The sequence below is a fragment of the Pollachius pollachius genome, assembly GCF_949987615.1.
Source record: "Pollachius pollachius genome assembly, chromosome: 16".
NCBI classification, from domain to species: domain Eukaryota; kingdom Metazoa; phylum Chordata; class Actinopteri; order Gadiformes; family Gadidae; genus Pollachius; species Pollachius pollachius.
This window is the reverse complement of record NC_136949.1, coordinates 18,467,911-18,493,933: the sequence shown is the minus strand read 5'-3', so window position 1 is coordinate 18,493,933 and position 26,023 is coordinate 18,467,911. Positions and strand designations below refer to the sequence as shown.

The following is a 26,023-nucleotide window of genomic DNA, read 5'->3' as shown; positions in this document are numbered from 1 at the left end:
ATTACGGCTGTATATAGGTCTATTCTAGTGGGTATTACTGTAGTATATAGGCCTACTCTATTGGGTATCACCGTAGTATATAGGTCTACTCTATTGGGTATTACGGCTGTATATAGGTCTATTCTAGTGGGTATTACTGTAGTATATAGGCCTACTCTTTTGGTATTACTGTAGTACAAAGGGCTTCTCTTTTGGGCATTACTGTAGTATATAGGCCTACTTTATTGGGTGTAGTATATAGGTCTACTCTATTGGGTATTACTGTAGTATATAGTCCTAGTCTACTCTATTGGGTATAACTGTAGTATATAGGTCTACTCTATTGGGTATTACTGTAGTTTATAGGCCTAGCCTACTCTATTAGGTATAACTGTAGTATATAGGTCTACTCTGTTGGGAAATGCTGTAGTATAAAGGCCTGGTCTACTCTACTTGATATTATTAAGCATAATATATAATATATATATATTAGAATTATACATATAGCGTATAGATTATAAGATGTAAATGAACATACACACATCTATATTTAGCATGAACTATTTACAAACAACGATATAAAATATATGTAGTCTAAAGCACAATATTTATTAGCGGCAGTCAAGATTGAAATGCATCTTTTTACAGGGTATGTGCAAATATATTGCGATGTAAAACTATACAGACTTGACATACAGATAATAATAATTCATAATGATTTTGTAAATGAATGTTGATTTACAAATTAAAACACACAAAAGGCAGAGATTTACAATGGAACACATCATTGTCAACCACAGAAGAGATAAAAGTTGTATTTTACATCACCTAATGGAATGTTTTTCAAATCAAACAACTCCCTTGTGCAATTAGAGACACTCCTGCAACTACGCAGCTGACATTCAGAGAATAAATGCTTTTGGTTGCAACTCAGCCCATCACACAATATACAATTCTTATCATTTTCTTCAAATGGAAAACAACCTTTTTTTTCCCGAAGGACACAATTTGAATGTTTTTATCAATATCACATTGTTATCCACACAGGGGATATTAAGATTTATGGGCCACCTTGATAGCCTTCATGTTTAATCTCCAACCAGCGTTATTACTAAATCATCATTGGAACTGGTGTTCTTGTCACTGTCACCGATTTTACAGTTCTTAACCACTTAACGTTATCTCCCCAACTGTCTTCCACTGACCTAATCCTGGCTGATGTTGCATAGAGATGGTGAGTGGCAGTTTATCAAGATAAGACCAGCTGGGTGTGTGTGTGTGTGTGTGTCCTTCTTCTTCATGCCTCCCTCCTGTCCTCCGCTGGTGCGTTGTGATGAGACTGATGGCTCGTCTCCAGCGTCTCACCACATCTCCCATCAGAGGACCAGTGGTCCAACATCAAGGGGGACGGGGGGATCATCACAGAGGGAGGGGCATTACTTCCCCTCTGCCTTCTCCTCCTCATCCCCGGGGCACTGTGCAGGGCAGGTGGATGGGCCCTCACCAGCTCCATCAGCATCCTCTAAGACACACACACAGCACAATATTCATAGATGCAGAGGCTGGTGTTTACATTTACATTTAAGGGATTTTGCTGATGATTTCATCCAAAGCGACTTACAACTATTCATGCACACATTCACACATCGCAAAGTTGTCGACAGCAAGGTCTTTCACAATGGTGGCCCCTTCCTCCTCTGATTGGATATATAGTACAGTATAGGTTTATCTCCCTCATCTTTTTGGATATATAGACACTATTGATGTGTCTACCTTCTCTGATTGGATATATAGACACTATAGGTTTATCTCCCTCATCTTTTTGGATATATAGATACTATTGATGTGTCTACCTCCTCTGATTGGATATATAGACTCTATAGGTTTATCTCCCTAATCTTTTTGGATATATAGTGCACTATAGATGTGTCTACCTCCTCTGATTGGATATATAGTGCACTATAGATGTATTTACCTCATCTGATTGGATATATGGTGCACTATAGATATATCCTCCTTCTCTGATTGGATATATAGTGCACTATAGATGTGTCCTCCTCCTCTGATTTGATATGTAGACACTATAGATGTTTCTTTCTCCTCTGATTGGATATATAGACACTATAGATGTGTCCTCAACCTCTGATTAGATACATAGACACTATAGATGTATCTTCCTCCTATGATTGTATATATAGTGCACTATAGATGTGTCCTCCTCCTCTGATTGGATCGGGTCATGTGATGCAGTGTGCTCTTCCTGCAGTCAGTGGGTTTGTTACTCCGACCTCATGATCCTAGAGACCTAGAACCTGCTCTCACATTTGCTTGTAGGATTGCTTATATTTATGTTCTTAAGATAAGATCACCATCAAGGCATTAAGGAGAATTCTAAAGGATGCACTCACTACACTCAGTGGCTGATCATGTGTCCATGCTCATATCGATGCCGCACAATCTGAGATCTGACTTTACTATTCAGATCTGCAACCAAGGCCTCCACTCCTGTTATGGACTCATTCTTTCACATACTTTATCAAAATATTGCTATACAGGCACATTTAGAACAAGATGCTTTTTGAAAGGAAACGCTGTATGTGTATAATAGAGTATGTCCCGCTGTAAGGAGAAACCAGATAGAGCAACATATCCGCACCCACGACTGAGAGCTCTGCCAGTTTGTTGGACAGCTCCGCGGAGCCGGACGGTCCGGCGGCGGCCCCCAGGAGGTCGGGGATGGCGTTACGTCGCCCGGTACGCGCCGTAGACGCAAAGTCTGTCACAACGGGCTCCACATCGGTCATGGCGGGCAGCTATCCTCGTAGCCTCATAGCCCTGGGAGAAACACAACACCCAACAGTTTAGAGTAGGATTATTACAAGGGTTTGTCATTCAGCTCAATGCATATAACTAACACAGCTCGAGTGATGGAAACCCTGGTAGTTCACATATGTGCTGTCCCCACCAGCATGGACTCAAACACACAGATGGATGGTGATGGGCACACATGTCCTGGCATGTGTGAAGTAACAAGTGAACTGTACTACTTTCATAGTGTCATTGTGTAGAAGTACCGTGATTGTATACTATAACTGTCGGAGCTTAAACTCATCAGAATCCACCGCTGGCCAGACGAAGCTCCCCCATCCGAACACATAGCGTTATATATAGTTGTCCCAGAAGCTTAACCCTCTTGCACGTGCCTCATAGAGCCTGTGAAGAAGAGCTTATGCTCTGTCCTTCCACCGAAACATCCAATGTTTAAGAGGATTTAATTATAATGAGGTTTCACTTCCTTATCTATGTATAAAATAGTGTAGCAAAGGGCAGTTTGCGGATGAGAGTAACTATGATGAATGGCAATGCATTCGTCCACACATTGAAGTTTTGGAAATGATCATTTTGGAGGGTCATTCTTTTGGAGAGAGTTAAAAAACAAATTGTTGCAATACAACTGCACACAATAAGTTAAACTAGGCTTTCACTCATTTGGAGAAAGTCGGTATCCAAACTCATAGAATTCGACTGCACAGCATAATGTTATCAAAAGCATCCTATAGGGCTTGTACATCAGAAATCATCGTGGTATAATAATATTGGCAATACTCTGCCATTTTTTCTAATGCCTCGAAAGAGTTGTAGTACTGTAAAATCCTAAATTAACATAAATACATATAAACTACAACCTAGGCTTATAAAAACTTTTCTTTCCATGTCTCACATGAGAAATGCTGCAGACCTTTCACACACAACATGTCTGTCCATAATGACCAATCTATTTGTTGTTCATTGTGATGCAAAGTTGTTAAAGCCCTATATTCACCTACTGTTAAGATAAATGATCAGAACTTATAGTGATACTTGCAAAACTATGACCTAAGATTTACAGATGTAATAACGTATTTATATCAATTTTAAATCGATCAAGGAATCTCAACACAATCTCGCACACTGCCCCTTTAATGATTGTCATATGGGTCTTCCTGTGGTTCAGACTGGTGGGAAAGCTCCACCTTCAATGCTTGTCATATGGGTCTTCCTGTGGTTCGGACTGGTGGGACACCTCCACCAGTCTAAATGCTACTGAAATGCTTGCATTATCTCAGAATAAGACAGTGAGTAACTTGTGTTCTTGAATGGCAGACCAAGATATTTCCTTAATAAAAATATTAAATAATGTCAGGCGATAGTAATACGCTAGTATTTCACTGCGCTGCACATTTAACAAATAAAGTCCTTGAATCTTGAATACTAATGCAAATACAAGATCAATCTATCAAGGAGAAAAAAGACAGCAAGTAAAATAAGGCCTGCAGTCCTCAGATGTGTTCCAGCTTAGTGCCAGTAGGGGGCAGCTTAGTATCAGAAAAGTGGAAATCAAAATCCTTTGACTGAACAGATGCGTACGGTTAATGAAAACAAATACCTTGGAATGATATAATTATTAATTTAAAAACGAAGCTATCAAAATCAATAAAATAAAATAAATCTGCATAATTATTTGATTCAAATCCTAGGCTATGTATCTGGTATCAGAAGAAATAACTATATGATTAGTCATGTATGTTCCTTGGTAGAGCTTAGCACACACAATCCCATTAGCATCAATAAGGCCAGGAAAGGAATGCCTCTATTTACAGCTAGTGTTTCTACAAACGCATGTGTGAGTATACATACAAAGTAAACAACCTTCTTTTCCCAAATCCAAACCATCTCCATTCAAACCCATGCAAATCGAAACGCATGAAGACATCAATACTGGGACGCAGGCAAATAGAAACTGCATGGAAATCCTTCCCTCCGTATTGGACCCGATGGTGACCCAACACCCCACGCACCTACAGACTCCTACTAAGATTGTCCCTTTAAACAAACCTCTGTCTTTTTGTTGGCCTAGGATGGCCGGGCTATTAGTGGCATTGTGTCTGACGGAGAGAGAGCCTAGCCGGCTATTTATACACTGGATGTAATCTTGGTAGGAAATGGAGAAGCTGGGAAACCCACAACAAACATCGCACACAGCACACACGTGAAACATAATGCAGGTCTTCTGCGGTGTGAATGATGGAGATGATGCTCTGTCAGTTGAATAGGGAAAATAAAAAGAACAAATTAAGCACGTAGCTTTCCCTCAACTCAATTCATATACATTTTAAATTTATGCAGCTGAATAGGGAATCCACAATGTTTTCATCATGGTGCATCATGTATATTATGTGTACAATGTATGCATGTAATGAGTATAATCAGGGTGCGATTTGTGAAAAAACCAGAGGGGGGGATAATTTTGAGAAACATTTTAAAATGTTTCAAAATGAAGACGGACCCTGTGTATTTTGGTTGTTAATTATTACGATGTAATGGTGAAAATACTTTGGGTGGGGGGGATAATTTTTATCCCCACCGAGGATAAAAATAATTCAGCAGAGGGTAGGACGTGTAAACCAGAGGGGGGGATAATCCCCACCATCCCCACCGGCAAATCGCACCCTGAGTATAATGTAAGTAAGCAATATGTATAATGTATGTATGATATGTGTAAAATGTATGTATGTAATTTGTATAATGTGTGTATGTTACGTGCATAATGTATGTAATAATTATAAAGTATGCATGTCATTTGTATAATGTATGTAATATTTATAATGATGCTACATGTTTTGTGTATGTAATATGTTTAATGTATGTATTATTTATAATGTATGTATTTAATGATTAATGTATGTAATATGTTTAATGTATGTAATGTTTAATGAATGTAATATGTTTAATGTACATAACATATTTAATGTATGTTATGTGTTTAATGTATATAATATGTTTAATATATGTAGTATGTTTAATGTATGTCATATGTTTAATGTATGTAATATGTTTATTGTATGTTATATGTTTAATGTATGGATGCTAAATGTATAATGTATGTAATAAGTTTAATGTATGTAATAAGTCTTATTACATACTGTAGTGGCGATTTGTCCTCAATAAAACAATAACTGGAATATAAAGAAATCAAACTAAGCAGCGTAATCAAAATAGCCATTGAGGAACCAGGGGAACGAATCTTACGCAGTGTAGACAAAGAGTCAACTGTCCAGTCAGGATTTGGGGTTTTCTGGAGGTTTATTTTTCCGGTGTTACAAGCGAACAAAACAAATGTGCAACAGTGGAAACTTGCCACCTCATCTCCTGTCTCTCTGGTACAGCTGGTAAAAAACCATGACCCTTCCCAGTGCCTGTCTTACCTATGCCCTTCATCCTCTATATATAGGTTAGGCACCCGGTGTGCCACAGCTGCCCAATCATTTCAATTAACTTTAATTTATAATACAAACGAGAAAATAAACATAAATAATCATAATAATAATCATATTATTTTATATTAAGCAAACAAACTAAATAAATGTTTTATAATTAAATCTTACAACTGAATAGTCATCATCATGGAAACTGCCAAATGCACTGAACTGTCTCCGCAGCATTAACATACCGCAGGAAAGTTTGATTACATGATAAAAACTGATCGCAGGATCCTAACGTTCCATGCCTGGACAGAGGAGACGGTAGGGGTAGGGGCCTTCATAACCCCATTACACACACATCTGTACCTCATGTCAATGAAATGTGACATGTGAAAGAGAAAGGAAGAGAGAACGAGAATGTGTGGTGTGTGTGTGTGTGTGTGTGTGTGTGTGTGTGTGTGTGTGTGTGTGTGTGTGTGTGTGTGTGTGCGTGCGTGTGTGTGTGTGAGCGACCACTCACTCACTCGGTCGCTCACAAGGGCCACAATTTAAAATGACAAGTGTTTTAAAAAATAAAGATGGAAAAATAATTGGATCGTTACCCATTGCGACCCTTACATTTTGGGTGAGAGACGCACTTTGATGACTTTCCTTTCGGTATTTATTTCCTCCCAAATCTTTTGTGTTCAAGCTTTGACTTAGACCCGAACTGTTCCCCTGGATCTTCCCATTTATATTTATTAATTAATTTAATCTTCATACTGTAACGACCACCTCACGTGGTGCAGCGTTGAATAAACAGTCGATGTCCGGCTTACAATCCTGCTATTTATTTGATAAATCCACAGTTTATCTCCGATCACTGTTGGCCGTGACCACTTGTACTTCTAGCCGTAACACAGGTCTCACTCCCACCACCACCCCCCGCTTCCGGACCCTCCCTCCCGTTGTCCCCCCCCCCCATTCTCGCGAGACAATCCCTTATTAACCCCCACTAATAACATTAGTGCATAACCCAACACATGAGAACGTTTGCATTGCTGCTGAACGCATAATAACCAAACCACATTAACCCAGCTCGTTACAATACTTTATGCGCCAGTTTGCTGCGCTCTTCTGATATAACAAAAAATAGAAGGGGTAACTTTATTGCTTGGGCTAACTTACACAGATCATGCTAGAGTTGACATTTGATTTTCATAAATTATATATGTTTATCGTCATATGGCTTCACAAAATAAACTAGACTAATGTTGAATTAGTTTAGTTTAATCTTTTATGCTCAGGTTGGCATTCCAAACATAGAACAAATAGCTAAATTACACATACGTGGACAAAATTGTTGGTACCCCTCTGTTAATGAAAGAAAAACCCACATTGGTCACTGAAATAACTTGAAACTGACAAACGTAATAATAATTTAAAAATTACTGAAAATTAACCAATGAAAATCAGACATTGCTTTTGAATTGTGGTTCAACAGAATCATTTTAAAAAACAAACTAATTAAACAGGCCTGGACAAAAATGATGGTACCCTTAACTTAATGTTTTGTTGCACAACCTTTTGAGGCAATCACTGCAATCAAACGATTTTTGTAACTGTCAATGAGACTTTTGCACCTGTCAACAGGTATTTTGGCCCACTCTTCATTAGCAAACTGCTCCAGTTGTCTCAGGTTTGAAGGGTGCCTTCTCCAGATGGCATGTTTCAGCTCCTTCCACAGATGTTCAATAGGATTTAGATCAGGGCTCATAGAAGGCCACTTCAGAATAGTCCAATGTCTTGCTCTTAGCCATTCTTGGGTGTTTATAGCTGTGTGTTTTGGGTCATTATCTTGTTGGAGGACCCATGACCTGCGACTGAGACCAAGCCTTCTGACACTAGGCCGCACATTTCTCTCCAGAATGCCTTGATAGTCTTGAGATTTCATTGTACCCTGCACAGATTCAAGACACCCTGTGCCAGATGCAGCAAAGCAGCCCCAGAACATAACTGAGCCTCCTCCATGTTTCACAGTAGGGACAGTGTTCTTTTCTTGGTATGCTTCATTTTTGTGTCTGTGAACATAGAGCTGATGTGCCTTGCCAAAAAGCTCCAGTTTTGTCTAATCTGTCCATAGGACATTCTCCCAGAAGCTTTGTGGCTTGTCAATATGCATTTTGGCAAATTCCAGTCTCGCTTTTTTATGATTTGCTTTCAACAGTGGTGTCCTCCTTGGTCGTCTCCCATGAAGTCCACTTTGGCTCAAACAACGACGGATGGTGCGATCTGACACTGATGTACCTTGACCTTGGAGTTCACCTTTAATTTCTTTGGAGGTTGTTCTGGGCTCTTTGGTTACCATTCTTATTATCCGTCTCTTCATTTTGTCATCAATTTTCCTCCTGCGGCCACGTCCAGGGAGGTTGGCTACAGTACCATGGACCTTAAACTTTTGAATAATATGTGCAACTGTAGTCACAGGAACATCAAGCTGCTTGGAGACGGTCTTATAGCCTTTACCTTTTACATGCTTGTATATAATTTTCTTTCTAATCTCCTGAGACAACTCTCTTCTTCGCTTCCTGTGGTCCATGTTCAGTGTGGTACACACCATGTCACCAAACAGCACAGTGACTACTTTTCGCCCTTTAAATAGGCAGACTGACTGATTACAAGTTTGAAGACACCTGTGATGCTAATTAGAGGACACACCTTAGTTTAGCATTTCCCTATGGTCAAATTATTTTCAATCTTTTCTAGGGGTACCATCATTTTTGTCCAGGCCTGTTTCATTAGTTTGTTTTTTGAAATGATTCTGTTGAACCACAATTCAAAAGCAATGTCTGATTTTCATTGGTTAATTTTCAGTAAATTTTTATTTATTATTACTTTTGTCAGTTTCAAGTTATTTCAGTAACCATTGTGGGTTTTTCTTTCATTAACAGAGGGGTACCAACAATTTGTCCACGTGTGTACATGGTGCTAATTAAACATTAGATCCACATCTCTCTTTACCGGCTGCAACATGTGTCTATCCTTCAAATGTCAGATGAATCAAGTACGTCTACTTATGGAGAAGATAAAATAATGGTCAAGTATTTGAATGGCCCAAAATACATTTGAAAGGACAGCCAGTAGTCCTGTTGAAGGCTCAGGTCACTTAACATGTCTATAAAGAACAGCCAGTGGTCCTGTTGAAGGCTCAGGTCACTAAACAGCAGAGATGGGACAAAGTCACTGTTTGGTAAGTCCCAAGTAAGTCCCAAGTCTTAGCAGTCAAGTCCGAGTCGAGTCCCAAGTCAAGACGGGGAAAGACAAGTTGAGTCCAAGTCAAAGTCACACCAAAGCCAAGTCGAGTCCAAGTCCAAGTCCCAAACTTTTTCAAGTCTTGAACAAGTCACCATGTATTTTTACTTAATGTCATTATTAGGCTATTGATCGTAATTTCAACATATCACTCTAATGTACAGTCATTTCTTATCAATACAGTTATAATATGTTCGTTGTTTCTGTCTTCAAATGTGTTATGATATGCGCATGCGAAAATCTCGAAAATCTTAGGTTGTTAAAAGTAGCCCAATAGGGTGGTAAAACAGCCCAATCTGGCAACACTGCTGAACGTCCTCACCTCCACCGTCAACGTAAATCAATGAGACCAACTGAAACAAAGCCGATATGAAACTTAAACTGTGATTCTGAAGAAAGCATAAATGATACCAAAATTCAGTTTAGATATTATTGAAGATACGAGTGTGTAGATTTGTTACATTTTTTGAACGAAGGTAAACGGTTGAACAATGATTTAGTGTCTTTAAGTGTCAGAGGCTGGCCAGACGGCTTCAATGGGACCAACTAAAAACGCAGCCGATATGAAACTAAAACTGTTATTCTGAATAAAGTATAAACGATATCGAAATTCGTTTTGATATTATTGAAGTGTAGATTTGTCTTCGCTCGCTGTTTTTTTTTTTTCATCTTCATGGAAGTGAATGCGTCTTGGGTGTCTAGCCCTCTAGGCGGGAAACAGGTTAGACATCTAAAACAAATGTTTTTGACTCAAGACATGTCGAGCCATTACAAGTCAAAGAGGCAAAGTCCAAGTCAATAGCAGTCAAGTCTAAGTCGAGTCGCAAGTCATGCGTAATTTTGTCAAGTCGAGTCTGAAGTCACCAAAATCATGACTCGAGTCTGACTCGAGTCCAAGTCATGTGACTCCAGTCCACATCTCTGCTAAACAGGCATATAAAGAACAGCCAGTAGTCCTGTTGAAGGCTCAGGTTCATTTCAAGGTACGAGGTGTAATTCAGAGATGCCTTCTCATTGCTGGCGGCTTTAGCCATTCAGTGAGCTGCAGCTTCATTTGTAGCCCTGGAGGGCGAGGACGCCCGGGGTGCCGAGAGGACGCAATACTTGCAGGCACTGCTTCTATTCTCTCTTGTTCTTACGGTATCCTGGGTACCAGCAACAACTGTGGTGGTGATGGACATGTGGGATTAAGTGTGATTATGACACAGCGCATACTAAACTATCTCAGATGGTGGGGCATCTAGGGAGGGATACCTTCCCTATTGGACGGCTGTACCCTCTTGTCCCATCTTGCCGCTTCCTGTGATCCCAGGCCAATGTCTTTCATAACAAATGGCACAATAAATCTGCAATAACGATATTAACTGCTCACAAGAAATGTTCAAGTTTGTAGGAGTTTGTCTCATTGAAGTCCAAAAATAGGGTTATTTGAACATTTTCATTTAGGTTGTAAGGTTATCAGATGGAAGTTCAGTTGGAGAGGTTTAAAGAGATTTAAGACCTGCATAGATTTGCACGGTAAGAAAAGGGTTTCTTTAGGTAGAAATGGATTCAATGCACTATTATTGAGGGGAGTCGGCAACTTTTTACAGAAATTCCTGCTTCTACAGAAATGCTTGGTTCGGACTTCTGTAGCTTGAAGTGATTGGCTCATCCATTTCCTTTATTGATTTGTGGGTGAAACAGGCCATAAGCAGTGTTTACATGGACCAAGGTACATCATTTATAGTGCTATAAGTACACTTTTCTTCTACATGTAAAAGTGTACTGTAAGCCGTTTTCTATTATCAGGTCATGTTAGCACACTATAAGAGGGATTTATTGAAGTGTGCTTTAATTGTCATTAAAGGTCCTTTCATCATAATGCAGTAATCAAAGTCTATCGGACTGTTGTATGTATATAATATAGCCATATATATTCAGCCATTTATATAGCCATTGGGACTTTTGTACTTTGACCCAGAAAGGTCGGCTGCACATTTGTCAAATTTCAGGATACAAAAATACTATTATGAGTCATTTGTATGAGTTGTAATTCTATGGTTGAAACTCCCTTTTGAATATGCTTTTGGTCAATAATATATTGCGATCAAATCGTATTGTAAAAATAAAGTTTTAGGTGCTATGAGATACAATTGGACTTACTAGAACAATGCTAACATTAGCAATGCAATCAAATATACATGATTTATTATCTGTCTTGTCCATCACTTATGTTGCAACACAGAAATTGCAATATGATAATCAATCTAGCAGGTAAGCAGACAAGCTCCTGTCTCGTGAACACTGTTACTAACACTGTTTGTGTGCTGTGAGATATAGGCCAAAGTATCACAACACTGTAGCATGTTAACAACCCAGGCCGAGTGAGAGGGAAAGAGAGAGCATGTGAGAGAGAGAGGGCGTGAAAGAGAGAGAGAGAGAGAGAGAGAGAGAGAGAGAGAGAGAGAGAGAGAGAGAGAGAGAGAGCTGTAGTGGATGTCATAATCATACTTTCTATTTAAAGTATTTCAGGATTTATCCCTCAAGGTCTTACAAAACGCAGCCTAAGGTTCAGGGCTCTCAAACATCTACCTTTTTTGTATAGATGTGTCTGTGTTTCACGTGTGTGTGTGTGTGTGTGTGTGTGTGTGTGTGTGTGTGTGTGTGTGTGTGTGTGTGTGTGTGTGTGTGTGTGTGTGTTTGTGTTTATGTTATCCATACTCTCTGTTGCACAGAGTGTGAGTGCCTACAGTGTAAGGGACCAGGGACTAGGGAGAATGGACCAGGGAGCAGGGAGAAGGGAGCAGGAGAAGGGAGCAGGGAGAAGGGAAGGGAGTGGGCGGGATGAGCAGTATAATGAGACAGGGGAGGCCCTGCCCATCTGTATCTGGGTTAGTAGCCCAGTGGGGCTCCAACAAGGACAAGTCGACAAGAACAACAGGGACGATCTAAAAGGAAAAATCAACAACAACCACAGGGATGTTCTAAAAGGACAAGTAAACAACAACAACAAGGACGTTCTAAAAGGACAAGTCAACAACAACAGCAACAGGGACGTTCTAAAAGGACAAGTCATCAAGAACAACAGGGACGTTCTAAAAGGACAAGTCAAGTGTTGACAAGTCGAGTGTGAGTGCCTACACTCAAAGGGACCAGGGACTAGGGAGGAGGGACCAGGGTTAGTGATGAAAAGTGCTATATAAATAAGTTGCCTTGCCTATATTTATCTACAAATGCTAGTGATCCATTGGTAAAGGTTTGCTTGAAACATATAATATGAATAATGTTTTTATCTGCATGTACAAGTTCAACCTCCATTCCATGAATGAGAGTTGAACATAAAGTCCCTTATCCAGAGTCTTCATGGTACCTGGGATGGAAATTGTTGCCTTGGCAACGACATGGCAGGACTGATGACTGATGAAACATGGTACGTGAGAAAGAGCCAGGAAGGTGTGAGGATCACTCATACAAAGGCCATGTTGAGGTGTGTAATTGTGTGTGTAAATAGTGCCTGAGACCCACGCCTGCAGCGTGGAGAATGGAGGTTGTCATAATTGTGCCACAGATGTGAACAAGTCAACAATCAACAGGGGACAGGGAATGAACTCTGAGTAAGGCTAGCGGACACTTGAGGCGCGTCCTCTTGAGATTGACAAGGTGCGCATTATTTTTCTTATTAAAAATAGAACCTCCCCTCATGGCTGTGTGTGTACGTGTGTGAGTGTGTGTGCGTGTGTGTGTTTGTGTGTAATCATGCCACCTTAAGGACAGGATGTTTGAATCCTGTCATTTAGGTGTTTTTTTATGGTTAGAAAGCAGCTCATGACATTTATCTTAAAATATTTTCTGATTAGAATATTCCACTCCAAAGAGACTGCTTGTGAGATCATTGTGCTAAATGTTCTATCAGTTGAAGGATCGCTATTGACACAAACATATGCTGAAATACATGGCCAACCTGTTGGGCTTGGAGGTAGATAAACACTGCCTTTACCCTCACATGTTTTCGTTGGTTCAAGTTTCCCATCACGTGGACCTACATGATTAGCTTGGCTTGAAGCAGTGTGGAGAAGATGGGAAGCCCAAAGCTAGGTGGTGGACTCAACAATAAAACAAATTATTTTCAGAGGTTTCCTTTCATTCATCAAATAAAAAATCCCGTACAGTAAGAGTCTACACATGGGTTTCAAGACAGTATTCAAGGCATCCGTTTTCAGTCGTTTCTAATGATTATTAGGTGAGTGCTGCATGCAGCGCTCAACTATTGTTCTTCATAAGTTTTATTCTTTCTTTCTTTCTTTCTTTATTTATTATTCTCTACAAACTTTGGGACCTATCTCCTTCCTAATTTCTTTACCTAGAGACTCTTTAAAATAAAATATCTTTTTTTTTAAAAAGAATAGCTTGGAATCGTGCGCTTCTTTTCAGACTGTTAAAATATTTTATACTTTTTAAAGGGGCCCTATTATGCCCTTTTTTACTGTTTATTATTTAATTTGTTTGGCCTCATAGAATTGATTTACAACAATAAAGGGTTGTCTAGCACATTCTTTTTTCTCCTACTTTTTTTTCTCCCCTATGTGAAACACCCTGCTGCTTAGAATTGTTGGGAAAAATAGTCTGCCTAGTTACTTGAACAGATAAACTGAGACGGAGAGGAGATAAAATTGTCGGCACGAGGGCCTTGGATTTATTTAGTAAGGTGAAAAAGGTTATACTGAGCTATAGAGCGTAAGAGATCGATCGAGCGAAAATGTCTAAGTCCCTAACAGCGCTGAGGTCGTCCGGAACTTCGCCTTCGTAGAGGTTCTGCTTCGAATGAGCGTAATGTCCTTCAGGGTGTATCAGTCTTATGTGTTTTCTTCTAGCGAATTGTGTGTTGCGAGTTGTGTGTGTCAAGGCTGGTGTGGGGGTTTCTCGAGAGCACCTGCTTGGCCTTGAGCACCCCGGGCTGTGGCCGAGTGTTATCAGCAGATAGATTTGAATGAGTGTGTGCATTGTGTGAGCATCTGAAGGCCCCTAACGTTGGGACATGTCTTCACCATGGGCCTTAACGTGTGCCTATATCTGTACTGTATATGTGGTGTGTTTGTTAGGTTATTTTGGCCATCAGAATTTTGAGGCATTTAGAATCTTGGTGCTGACAGGGTGCTGACGTCTCTTAAGGCACTCTGTCACTCTGTCTACTATGGCTTCAGTGCTACCTTACCAATTTGAGCCTGAGTCGGGCCCCGAAAGCGATAATGGAGCTGACGACGCTAATGACAAGCACGATTTTAGTCGTAGAATGGACCTGGGGTCTCATTTATAACCGTTGCGTACGCCCAAAACGGGGCTGAAAGTGGCGTACGTGACTTTCCACGCCAAGGTTGTGATCTATAAAAAACTAACTTGACGGGAGAATGTGCGCAGCCCTAAGCAAACTCTGACCCATGCGTACGCATGGTTTGGAGGAAAAGGAGAATTGGCGACACTGACGGTGTGGTGGTGAACTGAAGTCAGAATGAAGAAATGTACAGTGAGAAGAATGATTATGTTTTATCATTGCCCTTCATACGTTTAATTTCAACCCGTATCATGCGTTAAATCTATGTAATCAGAATAATTTAAGTCAACTGCGTTATTTCTCAGTTATAACCCCAGAAACTTCTCCTTAGAATCGAAATGAAAATTCAAAATCTAAATTCTCTATCTTTAATCCCGTCACAGTATGCATACTGTCCACTGACGGCGCGACCATCCATCCAACATGTGTCAATAACATAATATTTTTATGTGACACTGTAAACACATAATCAAATGTCAATTAAATCCCAAGTGTGGAAAACCAAGCTAAATACTCCTCATCACAATCGTTATATTATTGTCCGTTCCTCTTGATGCTTTTCATGACAAATCAGGCATTAAAAAGGGGTTATGTTCATGAACATTTTACGTGGGTGATTACAAACTGATTATCCAAGCTGTTCTCGGTCAGTCTTATTACCGTAACCCTATAAATACAGCGGTGAGCCCCGTGCGTAATGCTGGCACTGCTGGAGGACAATGCAAATGGCAGGATTCGGAGGTAGAGGGTCTTCAGGGACTATAACGATTTATTGGTACATAAAAATATGTACCTTTATGTCAGACGTCTTCTTTTTTAATTCTGGGACTGTGCGCTCCGTGCCACTGACAGAGTTCACTGCTGCAGCATGTTGCCACTCACTCTGCTTTTTGTTATTAGTGATCCCAATCCCGTAACCGCCAAACAAAACTACTTTTCGGGGCTCCACCTCACCCACAAGTGTCTCCACTTCAACCTCCACTTCAAAATTTCGCTTTTTTGCTTTTCTCAGTCCTTCTGCCACTGCCATCTGAGTCTGTTTTATATGCAGATCGCATTCATGAGGTCATTTGCATTGACCATTTATGGTTAAAAAGGGGCGTGTACAGGGCGGACCGTGAAGCTGATTCAGCTGCGCACACTTGAAGGCACTCTGATTTATAAAGAAAAGATTGCTTAGAGGTGTGCGTACGCAGGGTTTTCTAAGTCTGAATATTTTTTGGCGCACGCAAAACTTGGCTTTTGGGCGTACGTACACTTTTAGTAATTATCCCACGCAGTTTTATAAATGAGACCCCAGGACATTTCACAGTGCTAAGTTTTTGTTTATGCTATTATACACACACGCGATTTATCATGTATTTAGCATCGCTTTTCTGACTTAGCTTGCGGCTAGTAGACTACTCGTACTATTCAAGCGTCCGTAACAAGCTTTTTATGTCCCGACATGGCATATTGTTGACTACTTTCGTCCATCAAAATACACCGTTTTAACTTATAACATCTCTACCACCTAGGTGCACCTGTGGGAATTGTGGCACTATGCCCAACGAAGTGGAGAACGTCTGCTGTAGAGAAATCCCAAAGGTAAAACTGATGAGCTTTAGGCTAAGCTACACCGTTTGTTGAGAACGATGTCATGTCATATATATATATATATATATATATATATATATATATATATATATATATATATATATATATATATATATAACATCCTCAGAAGATGAGTAGCCTACCACTATCACCACCAAACCTTATAATTAACTTCTAGTAAACTATATTGCATGTTTATATCATCTCTACCATATGGCAACAGTAATACCAGTCCACTTGTAATGGAAAACGAGTAATCTCACCATTCTCACCTGTTTGCTGTAGTACCAGCCAACTGTACCATGTTTGTTATGTGAAGTCATTAGTGATACCATTTTTTGTAAATAACAATCCTACTCGAATAGATGTTGCTTCAGCAATACCAGCCATGTATTTACTGTATAACAATCATTGTTGTGTAGAACTAATCAGTGATTTAAAAAAATGCTAAATAAAAGTATGACTGGAAAACAGATGTTGCTTCCTGAATCTGTGTTGTCCTATGCAGTCATGTTTTACTCTGTGATGTCAAGGTCACTCTACACAGTAGTTATTTTGTCTTATTGTATTTATTAGGTACTAAGACGAATGAGCGAAGTGCCAGAATTAATAACCTGCATGACACAACAGGCAGGCCTAGAGCCTGTGTGTCTAAACACATACAGTCTACAAAATATCTACAATATTTACAAGTATGATTATGGACCTGTGAGGCACACAACAGATGAAGAGTAAGTAATTTTGGCTGTAATCTCCTACTAAACAAAACCAAAGAAATATTATACTTTTAATATTATTATGTGATTTGGATCAATTTACCATTAAAAGAAAAACAATAAAACTATTAGGCCGCAAGCCTCGGGGCCTTACCGTGTACCCCCACCTCCCAACGAGGCCATCTATTTTTTTATGTTCGGCATGGTCAGACCATTCAAAAATAGTTGGTTTCGTTGGGAGGTGGGGGGTGCACAGTAAGGCCCAGTATAGGCCCAGCCTATAAGAGGTTATTGTTGAAAACAGTTTAACAGAAAGTTCTGCTCCTTGTCCCTTGCATCTTGCCTATCGCAGCTTTGTAAGCTGGTGTTGGGGATATTTAGGACATAGTTGTCAGGTCGTCATCCCGTCATGTGTGGTGCAGCGGATACGGCAGCAGTTCCCATCTGGTGACTACGTAGGCTTCAGACCACCTCTTGATTGAAGCGGGAGTCGTGACAGGCAACCAGCACAGCCTTTGGAGTGTGTGCGTACTCTGCTGAAAGGTCTGGAGGGATGGGGATAGTCTTAATTTCCTCTTCAAATGATGTTGGGTCCTCAAATACCTCCATGAGCAGCCTTATGAGGTCATATGCATTAACATACTAATGAATGTAGCCATAACAATCTGTAAACTGATGTGCGTGTGTGTTTAAAGATTATCTTTACAAACTTACTGAATGTTGGATCTGTTTTCACAGGCTTCACAACACCTTCCCCCCTCTTCGACCTTCGGATAGACAACCTTATAAACAGCCTGCCCTGCAGAAGTCGTAGCTTGCTCCTGTGATGCATTTTTATTGTGGTGCATTGATGCTAGATACAACCTATGGTAAAAAAAAAAAAAAGCACAGCCGTTAAACAACACAGAGTGTGCCTGACAATCATTCCAATCAATGGCTTTCACAATTACGAGATGGTGTAAATTATTACCTGCACAATATTCCCATGAAGGGAAAAAACACATTCTTTGGAGCAAAACACAGTATCAGACTGTGGAATGACTTGAGAAGTCACGCTCCTCCTCTTCCTCCAACTCAAGCCGTGGTCTCTTGCTAGGTCACCAGCCTGGGCCCTTTATTGGTGTTGAAGTCAGCAGTGAGTGTGGCAAATGAGAGGTTGTTCCGAAGTCTGCACTGACAGGAGACACCTGTGTCTGCATGGCTACAAATAACAGAAACAAATCATATTAGAAACTGGAAATAATAATTTACCTGTTTTTTTAACACTGCAGAGTAAACCTTGGTTACCCATCACACATACAAGAAGCCATTTGCAAATATAAACCATATCCTATTTGGTTATGAAGTTATTTAGCAGATGCTTTTATCGAATTGTTAGTAGAAAGTAATTATGTGATAAATTAATGTATGTATAGCCCATATTCTAGCAACATCAGCAAGGGAGAATCTTCAAATAGATTACTGGACTGCAGATTCTAGGTAAACCAAGAAAAAAAAATACGACATCCCAATACACAAGAAAAAGATGCTCAAAAAGTTTTGTATGGATTGCATACTAAGACACTATTAACTCTTAGTGGCTACATACCTTTGCTTCTTACGTGTGCCTTTAGCGATCCCATGGACAACTGTGTGCCGACTGATGTCGACTACAACCGTGCACTTTGTATTCCCACAGAATGCATTCCCACCGGCGAGTTTGTTTGGGTTTCCGTCAATATAATCTGAGGCGTATCGGTCTAGCATCCGACGTGTTGGAAGGGGCGATAATGGGCACTGCAGTCCTGCTAAAATTATCACACATAAATAACGACGAAAATGATTTTACACAGTACAAACTAACAACATCTGAAACAGGAACTGTGACCATTTAACCCACCTAATAGTAACACCTCACACATAAGGCTTAGGCTAGCTCTCATTTTACACAGTTTAGAATTGTCACTGACACCTTGAATTGTCATTGACACCTTCACCCATTGGGCCACACAATGTTGGAACAGCATCTTCCCTCAGAGCTAGCAGCTTCGCAAAGCCAGTGCTGAACAAACGCAGGTTGCTGAAGCAGCCATTCGTGAAGTGGAGGCGACACAGAAAAAGGCTTGGTAAAGTCGGGGGAATAGGGTTAAAAATTAAATCTAGCCAACGGCTACGTGAAGGCTCTGCCTTTGGTAAACCATACAAGGGAGAGGTCCCTTCACAACCAAGAAAACACCTTCTAGCCATTATTATATATATAATATATAAATAGTATTATGTCTTTCTGTCCATCTACTTCCCTACTCAAACTCTGTTTTGCGATCCATTCCCCCCGACCCCAGACACACACACACACACACACACACACACACACACACACACACACAGTGCAGGGCAATACATTAGACATTTCAGATTCTTTAGTTCAATTCATTTTACATTTCTGCATTTTTAGCAATACTTTGATGATACTTTGAATACTTTTTATTCAGCGGTAACTTTATTTGTTTCCAACCATTTACTTTTTCTTAAATGGTGTGCATGTTAACATTGTTTACTCCATTTAGACTTTTGAACTTTTTTTCAAATCCCTTCACTGCTTGATTTAAGCCATTTAACGTTTCTTTATGTCTTAATCTATGTGGCTTTATTAAAAAATGTTTTTAACCTCACTTTGTACTACACCGCATTTTCTGCAGGAAATGCATTTTCTAGTTTAAATTGATGAAGATTCAGTCATAATAATGAAATCAATTCTATTTCCCCCCCCCCCCCCCCCCCCCTCAGATCCTAGCTCTCCTGGTCCAGATCCTACTGCTCCTACTAGTTGTTTACTTCTACATCCTACCTTACTAGTTGTTTACTGCTACATACTAGCTTGCCAGCTGTTCACTGCTACATCTTACATTATTATTTGCTTACTGATTCAGCCTATCTTACTAGCTGTCTACTACTACATCCTAATTTACTAGTTGTTTACTGCTACCTCCTACCTTCCTAACCTCTTTACTACTATATCCTACCTTACTAGTTGTTTACTGCTACATCCTACCTTCCTAACCTCTCTACAACTACACCCTACCTTACTAGTTGTTTAGTGCTACCTCCTACCTTCCTAACCTCTTTACTACTACATCCTACCTTACTAGATGTTTACTGTTACATTCTACCTTCCTAACCTCTTTACTACTATATCTAGTAGTTTATTGCTACATCCTACCTTCCTAACCGCTTTACTGGTACATCCTACCTTACTAGTTGTTTACTGCTACATCGTACTCGACTAGTTGTTTGCCGCTATTGCAATCCAAACTAAATGTCAGCCGACATTCTTCCCAGCAAAAGGTTAAAGGGATTACTCTGCTTTTGAATCTGATCAAGCACATCATTTGTAGTATATGGTTAGTATATGGGGATTTGTAATGTTTCAAGGGGCACCGTGTGTGTGTGTGTGTGTGTGTGTGTGTGTGTCTTTCCTGATTTATTGTGTAACCGTAACGCAACTTGTCCTGATTTATATTTTATGGGACTAGCATGAAGCTGCAGCAGAACCTTGGCCTAAAGGTCACATCAGACGCAAAATCAACGTAAGCTCTCCAACATTTGCTCTAGTTAAAGGATTGGTGAAATATAGACACCATTGTTTCACCAAAATATTCAGTGTTGAGTTAGTTGGGTTCTACTTGTAGCTGTCTAGCTGGGCTATAATATAATGGTAGGTGCAACTTGCAAAATAATATCAATAATAATAATCAAAATCAATAATAAAGCGGGATGTTCAGAGTGTAGTGATACATGACGGTATGTTTACCTTGAAAAACAATCGTGAAAAGAGTATTAAACCATTAGTCATGTTCATTTTGAAACTGGACTTTTTCTGTGAACCAACCAATACCCTCAACCATGGAAAACAGGTAATACAGCCCGGCAGTGGCGGTGGGTCAATAGAGGGCGCTAGGGCGCCGCACCTCCGTGAAATATTAGCTTGAATATATCTGCCAACTATTAATCAACTATTAGCAATACGAAATAAATCAAAAAAAAAACATAGCGTTTATCCTCGTTTAATTGTGTGACATACTTGTCACTGCCAGCAACCACTTAAATGCGTCTGAACGTCAATGATTTGGGCTAGGCTAGTTATTGGTCATTCGAAATAAAGCCCTCCTCCAAGTCAGGGGCGCCGGCCACGTTGAAGTCAACGTAAGCTCGCTAACTTTTTGCTGTCTATCAAGCAGAGACAGCTTTTCATTGGCGCAAGAAAATTCACCCTCAAGTCGCACCAGTGTGCGCCCCAGGCCAATGGTATCGCTTTTCTTTTTTGTTATCACCACATGATTGGACAATTCAGCGAATCAATCAAATAGGCTACCTCCCTCAGCAGCATTCGCGCAACACAACTAAATGCAGAGAAGAGATTCACTAACTAGCAGAGTTGTAAGCACTTTCCACCCTTTTCAGTGGAGGAATTGGACACCCCAAGCAATGTTATACTTAAAAGGAGCAAGTAAGTTACATATTAATTTAGTCTTTCGGCCTGTAGCATATAAACAAAATGAAGCAACTGTCCCATATTTCTAACTGCATTTGAAGTAGACATTGAGACTCACCAACAATGGGTCAAATAGCAATGGCTGGTGGAATGGCCATAAAGTAGGTCTGTATATGCAGTGTAAACTTGTCCAGGCCCTGCAAGTCAGGATGTAGGCTATGAATCTGAATGAATAGTAGGTAAATAGGTAATGGCCATCCCCAAAATGCACCAGAATACAGGAAATCAAATCTATTAAATTCCATTTTTTTATGGGGGGGGGGGGGGGGGGGGACCCCAGACCCCCAGACCCCAGACCCCCTGTCTATTACTGTGCCCCACCAACATTTTTGATCACCGGCCGCCACTGCAGCTCGGTCCTGCCAAGTCATGAACTTCCCTTATAGCCCAGCTGCCAGCTGTGTGTTTGCGTGTGTGTCTGAACCTTTCTAGCAGAAGGCAGGAATACACACACATACACACACTCAGCCACTTAATCGTCCATACACTTACACATATTTAGAAGTATTGCCAGAAAACTTACAGAATGAGAGTTTGTGTGTGAGTGAGTGAGTGAGTGAGTGAGTGAGTGAGTGAGTGAGTGAGTGAGAGAGAGATACATACAGAGAGATAGAGAGACTACTGAACACTACTGGAAGGGCAGCTAAGTGTGCATTGAGTGAACTGGGTCAAGGCAACAGGATGCCTAATAATGGACAGGATCCCTTGTGGGATCAATTCAATAGAGAGTAGCATAGAGCCTGTGTTTGTTTTTGGTTTTTATTCTTGACTTTAAAAAATAATTGTATAAAAGGTTCAACACTGTGAAAGGCCATCGTAGAAACGGTTGCCATGTCAACAGGTACCTCACACTGTGTACCTTCTTCTTTCATCTACATGATGAGTCTGGTGGTTGCCAAGCAACGGCAGGACATCATTGTTCAAAAGCCTTCTATGACACTACATTTCTACCAATGTGCTATTCCAACTTCTCTCGCAGTTTTAGTTCCCCTGTTGCTCTTAATGCTGACAGAATCGATGTTCACAAGACCCAGATATTACTGCAATGGTATCTATACACCCTTCTGAATGCTGTGTTAACAACCACGGACTCAGAAGCTACACTTACAGCGTTCGGTCGCTTATGTCTTACCCTGAATGTCCTCACATAGTATTACACTTAGGAAGAGTGAATCTGCCCACCCAATACACCTGTGGTATTGCATATGGCTAAGCATGTGTTGTAAGCTGCACACAGAATCCAATATATTGTTGCCTCGCCTGAGGAAGAGGCAGCCGTGATGGTCTGTCCATTTTTCCATCTTAAAACTAACTTCACTGTGGTTCTACGTGGAGATGGACGCTTTGGAAACTTTGGTATTAAGGCCTTGTCACATCTGAAACCTATTTTAATATACCTGATGATAATCGTATTAATACTAATAAAAATCCTTTTACTACTACTAATAATAATAATATATAATAACACTAATAATTAGTGGTGTCACCAATAATCGATTCGGCGATGCATCGCAATGCAGAACATTCACGATTCAGCATCGATGCGGCAGCATGCTGTAATCGATTATGTCACTGTTTATTTTCGGGTCTCGAGTGGACAATAAAGTTGTGAAGTACATGCTAAGCGGCGGCGCTAGCCAGTTCCTCCAGAAAAACGCGATTATGCGATCGCATAATTCAACGCATAATCAGCCAAAGTCTGCATATTCATGCGGGGGCCGCCTTTTTTCAAATATGCCGCACTTTCACCGCATAAATTGCCGATTTCCGCACGAAATATGCGGGGCTTGCATGCTTTCATAATCCCCGCATTTTCGTTGCAAAAAAGTCACATATATCTTAGCAGAAAGTTGAAAAATGTTGCGTTTACTTCACACAACAGCAGCCATTTCCCCCTGTTGCCATGGGAACGTTATGAAGTGACGTGAACATCATCGAAAAGTTCCCGCATTTTTTCACAAGTTCCCGCAATTTTTGCAAGTTCCCGCAATTTCATCGTATAAAATTGCATAGATATGCCGCACATTTCATCGCATTTTTTAAGAAAACGTGCCGCATAATCAAGGATTTTTGGCCGCAACAATCACAAAAAAACGCCGCATTTTTCTGGAGGGACTGGCTAGCTAGCACAACAACAACACTAAGGATGGCTGAGGCGGAGGGAGATGACCGTGAAAGACAGATAAGTAAAAACGCACCCAAAGCTTGGAAAGCGGACATCTGGGCACATTTTGGATTCTACGAAGTTAATGGGAAACTAGACAAGACTTACGCGGTGTGTAAAACCTGCCACTCTAAAATCAAGCACGTTGGCAATACAACTAACTTCAAGAACCATGTTGATCGTTGGCATCCTGAGTTGGCTTCAACAACAACAACAACACAAGAAGTCGACACATCCCAGCCATGAATTGACTAGTCGCTAGTGTCAACGTTGCCACACAACTCCGAGAGAGCAAAGAGGATCACACAATCGGTGGCATGCTTCATAGCGAAGGATCTACGACCCTATTCTGTTGTAGAAAATGCGGGTTTTCGCCACCTGCTTAAAACAATTGAGCCCCGGTATAAGCTACCAACAAGAGCTACCTTCACTGATTCTGCGCTTCCCGCATTGTACAACGAAACCAAAGCAAAGGTAATGGGATCCATGTGTAAAGCCAGTCATGTAGCAGTTGCAACTGATGCCGGGACTTCAGTCGCAACAGAGTCCTATGTAACCATTACGGCACATTACAGTAGCGAGGATTGGCAGATTGTATCACATGTGCTGCAGACGAGAGCAGTTTACGAGAGCCACACTGGTGCTCATATGGCGAGGCTACTCTTGGATGTTGTGGAGGAATGGCAGCTAACAGATAAAAGTTCAGGAAGTGCCTTGTCTTAGAGCTGCTATTTTACTGTGTGTAAAAAAAAACTTATGGTCACTGCTGGAAAAAGTTGGCTGTTATTGCTCTATTTAAATTCAAATGGTTCTAAAGCAGAGAGAAGATAAATATTTCTCATTCAAAGCACTGAAATCAGTGATTTATGTTTTCTTTTTCAGGTTTGAAAATGCCATATCCAATACCCTGTACCATTTTATTTTATGACATTTATGTCAAAGATACAGGAGAGTGAATAAACACATAGCAGCCAATAAAATCTGTTAATCTGTTATATCTGACTGCTTGTATTGCCTCAGGATTGATGAAAAATGTGCCTTATTGTGTGCAGTAGAATTTTGATGCATCGCAATGCATCATAGAATTGAATTGAATCGAATCGTTACCTGGTGAATCGTAATGTATTGAATCGTGAGGGCAGTGCCAATGCACACCCCTACTAATAATGATAACAGCAACAACAATAATCATAATATATTGATGATTAACGCGTCCCTTCGACCACAAGGGCGGCCTCACCTCTGGACAATATGATCTCCATATTGTTGTTGACATTGATAAAGAACAAAACACACTAAAGGCTTTGGTTTATTGGACGCAAAATACCAACAACGATGGACAATGCAAGGCTGATGTACAATATGCCTTTGACTATCATACATTATATATGAAAGTCTCTCGTTTTAATTGTTTATGCTGCACGAAGGGGAGGTAGGAACACCTGGGTCTGCGACAAGTGGGGTAGGACCACCTGGGTCTGCACGAATGGGAGGGGGGCGGGGGTCCACACGACAGTGGTGGGGTGGGCACGAGGTAACGAGAAGGACATATCGGTGTCCGATTCCCCGTTAGGAGGATGTGTCCAGGTGGCCACAGACCAAAGCCACTCGGGACAATAGGGACGCACGTCCTCTGAGATCCTCAGGCTTTCTTTAAACCACTGTAATCTCCTTAGAAGGTGTGTTATCGGTGGCCTACTGCCTGAATCACGACTGCAATTCAAATCGAGCGGTGAAGGTTTTCGTTGATTTTCGCTTTTTGCACTCCGACAGACCACAGCCAGTCCTTCAGATGAGATAATGCAGTAGACCTTGCCGTGGGCTGTCCTCTCAGCGGTGTGTGATTGTACTACAGCCGCTCATGCTGCTCCACTGGAGAGATCCAATGTATCCGCAAAAAGGACGAATAGCCCCACACACATCACTCACCCTGCGGATGATTTACATCGTAAAGGACGAGGCATGACTTACCCAACGAGTCGAGTGAACGTCTACAAAGGGACATAGGACGATATTGCGGTGAAGGAATCCCCTGATCAGCTATCCTGGTGTGGGACTGGTCGAGAGCAGCCCGTCGACATTGTAATCTTTCCCTTCCTCCCCAGTCCCCAGGGAGGACGGGACGACCCACACAGCCTTGATAACAGCGACACCCCATGGTGACGGAGTGAGGGATATCGAATCTGCTTCATA

The 26,023-nt window shown here is 40.7% G+C and overlaps 1 protein-coding gene across 1 annotated transcript; it reads right to left on the bottom strand.

The window, feature by feature from the left end:
- Positions 1-1,331: 1,331 nt before the first annotated feature.
- pkib (protein kinase (cAMP-dependent, catalytic) inhibitor beta) lies at positions 1,332-25,900 on the bottom strand. The gene is made up of 3 exons (XM_079753904.1): positions 25,802-25,900; positions 2,636-2,814; positions 1,332-1,501 (listed from the first exon to the last, which is right to left on the bottom strand). Exons 2-3 carry the CDS (start codon positions 2,781-2,783, stop codon positions 1,416-1,418), a joined length of 234 nt encoding a protein of 77 aa, XP_079610030.1. The 5' UTR covers positions 2,784-2,814; positions 25,802-25,900; the 3' UTR covers positions 1,332-1,415.
- Positions 25,901-26,023: the final 123 nt, after the last annotated feature.

What these genes read in the sequence shown, in the direction of transcription:
- pkib (XM_079753904.1), bottom strand. Translation starts at nt 2,783, where the DNA reads ATGACCGATGTGGAGCCCGTTGTGACAGACTTTGCGTCTACGGCGCGT. An exon ending in GGCAGAGCTCTCAGTCGTGG is followed by an intron (nt 1,502 to 2,635) that starts GTGCGGATATGT and finishes TGTGTGTCTTAG; the next exon opens with AGGATGCTGATGGAGCTGGT.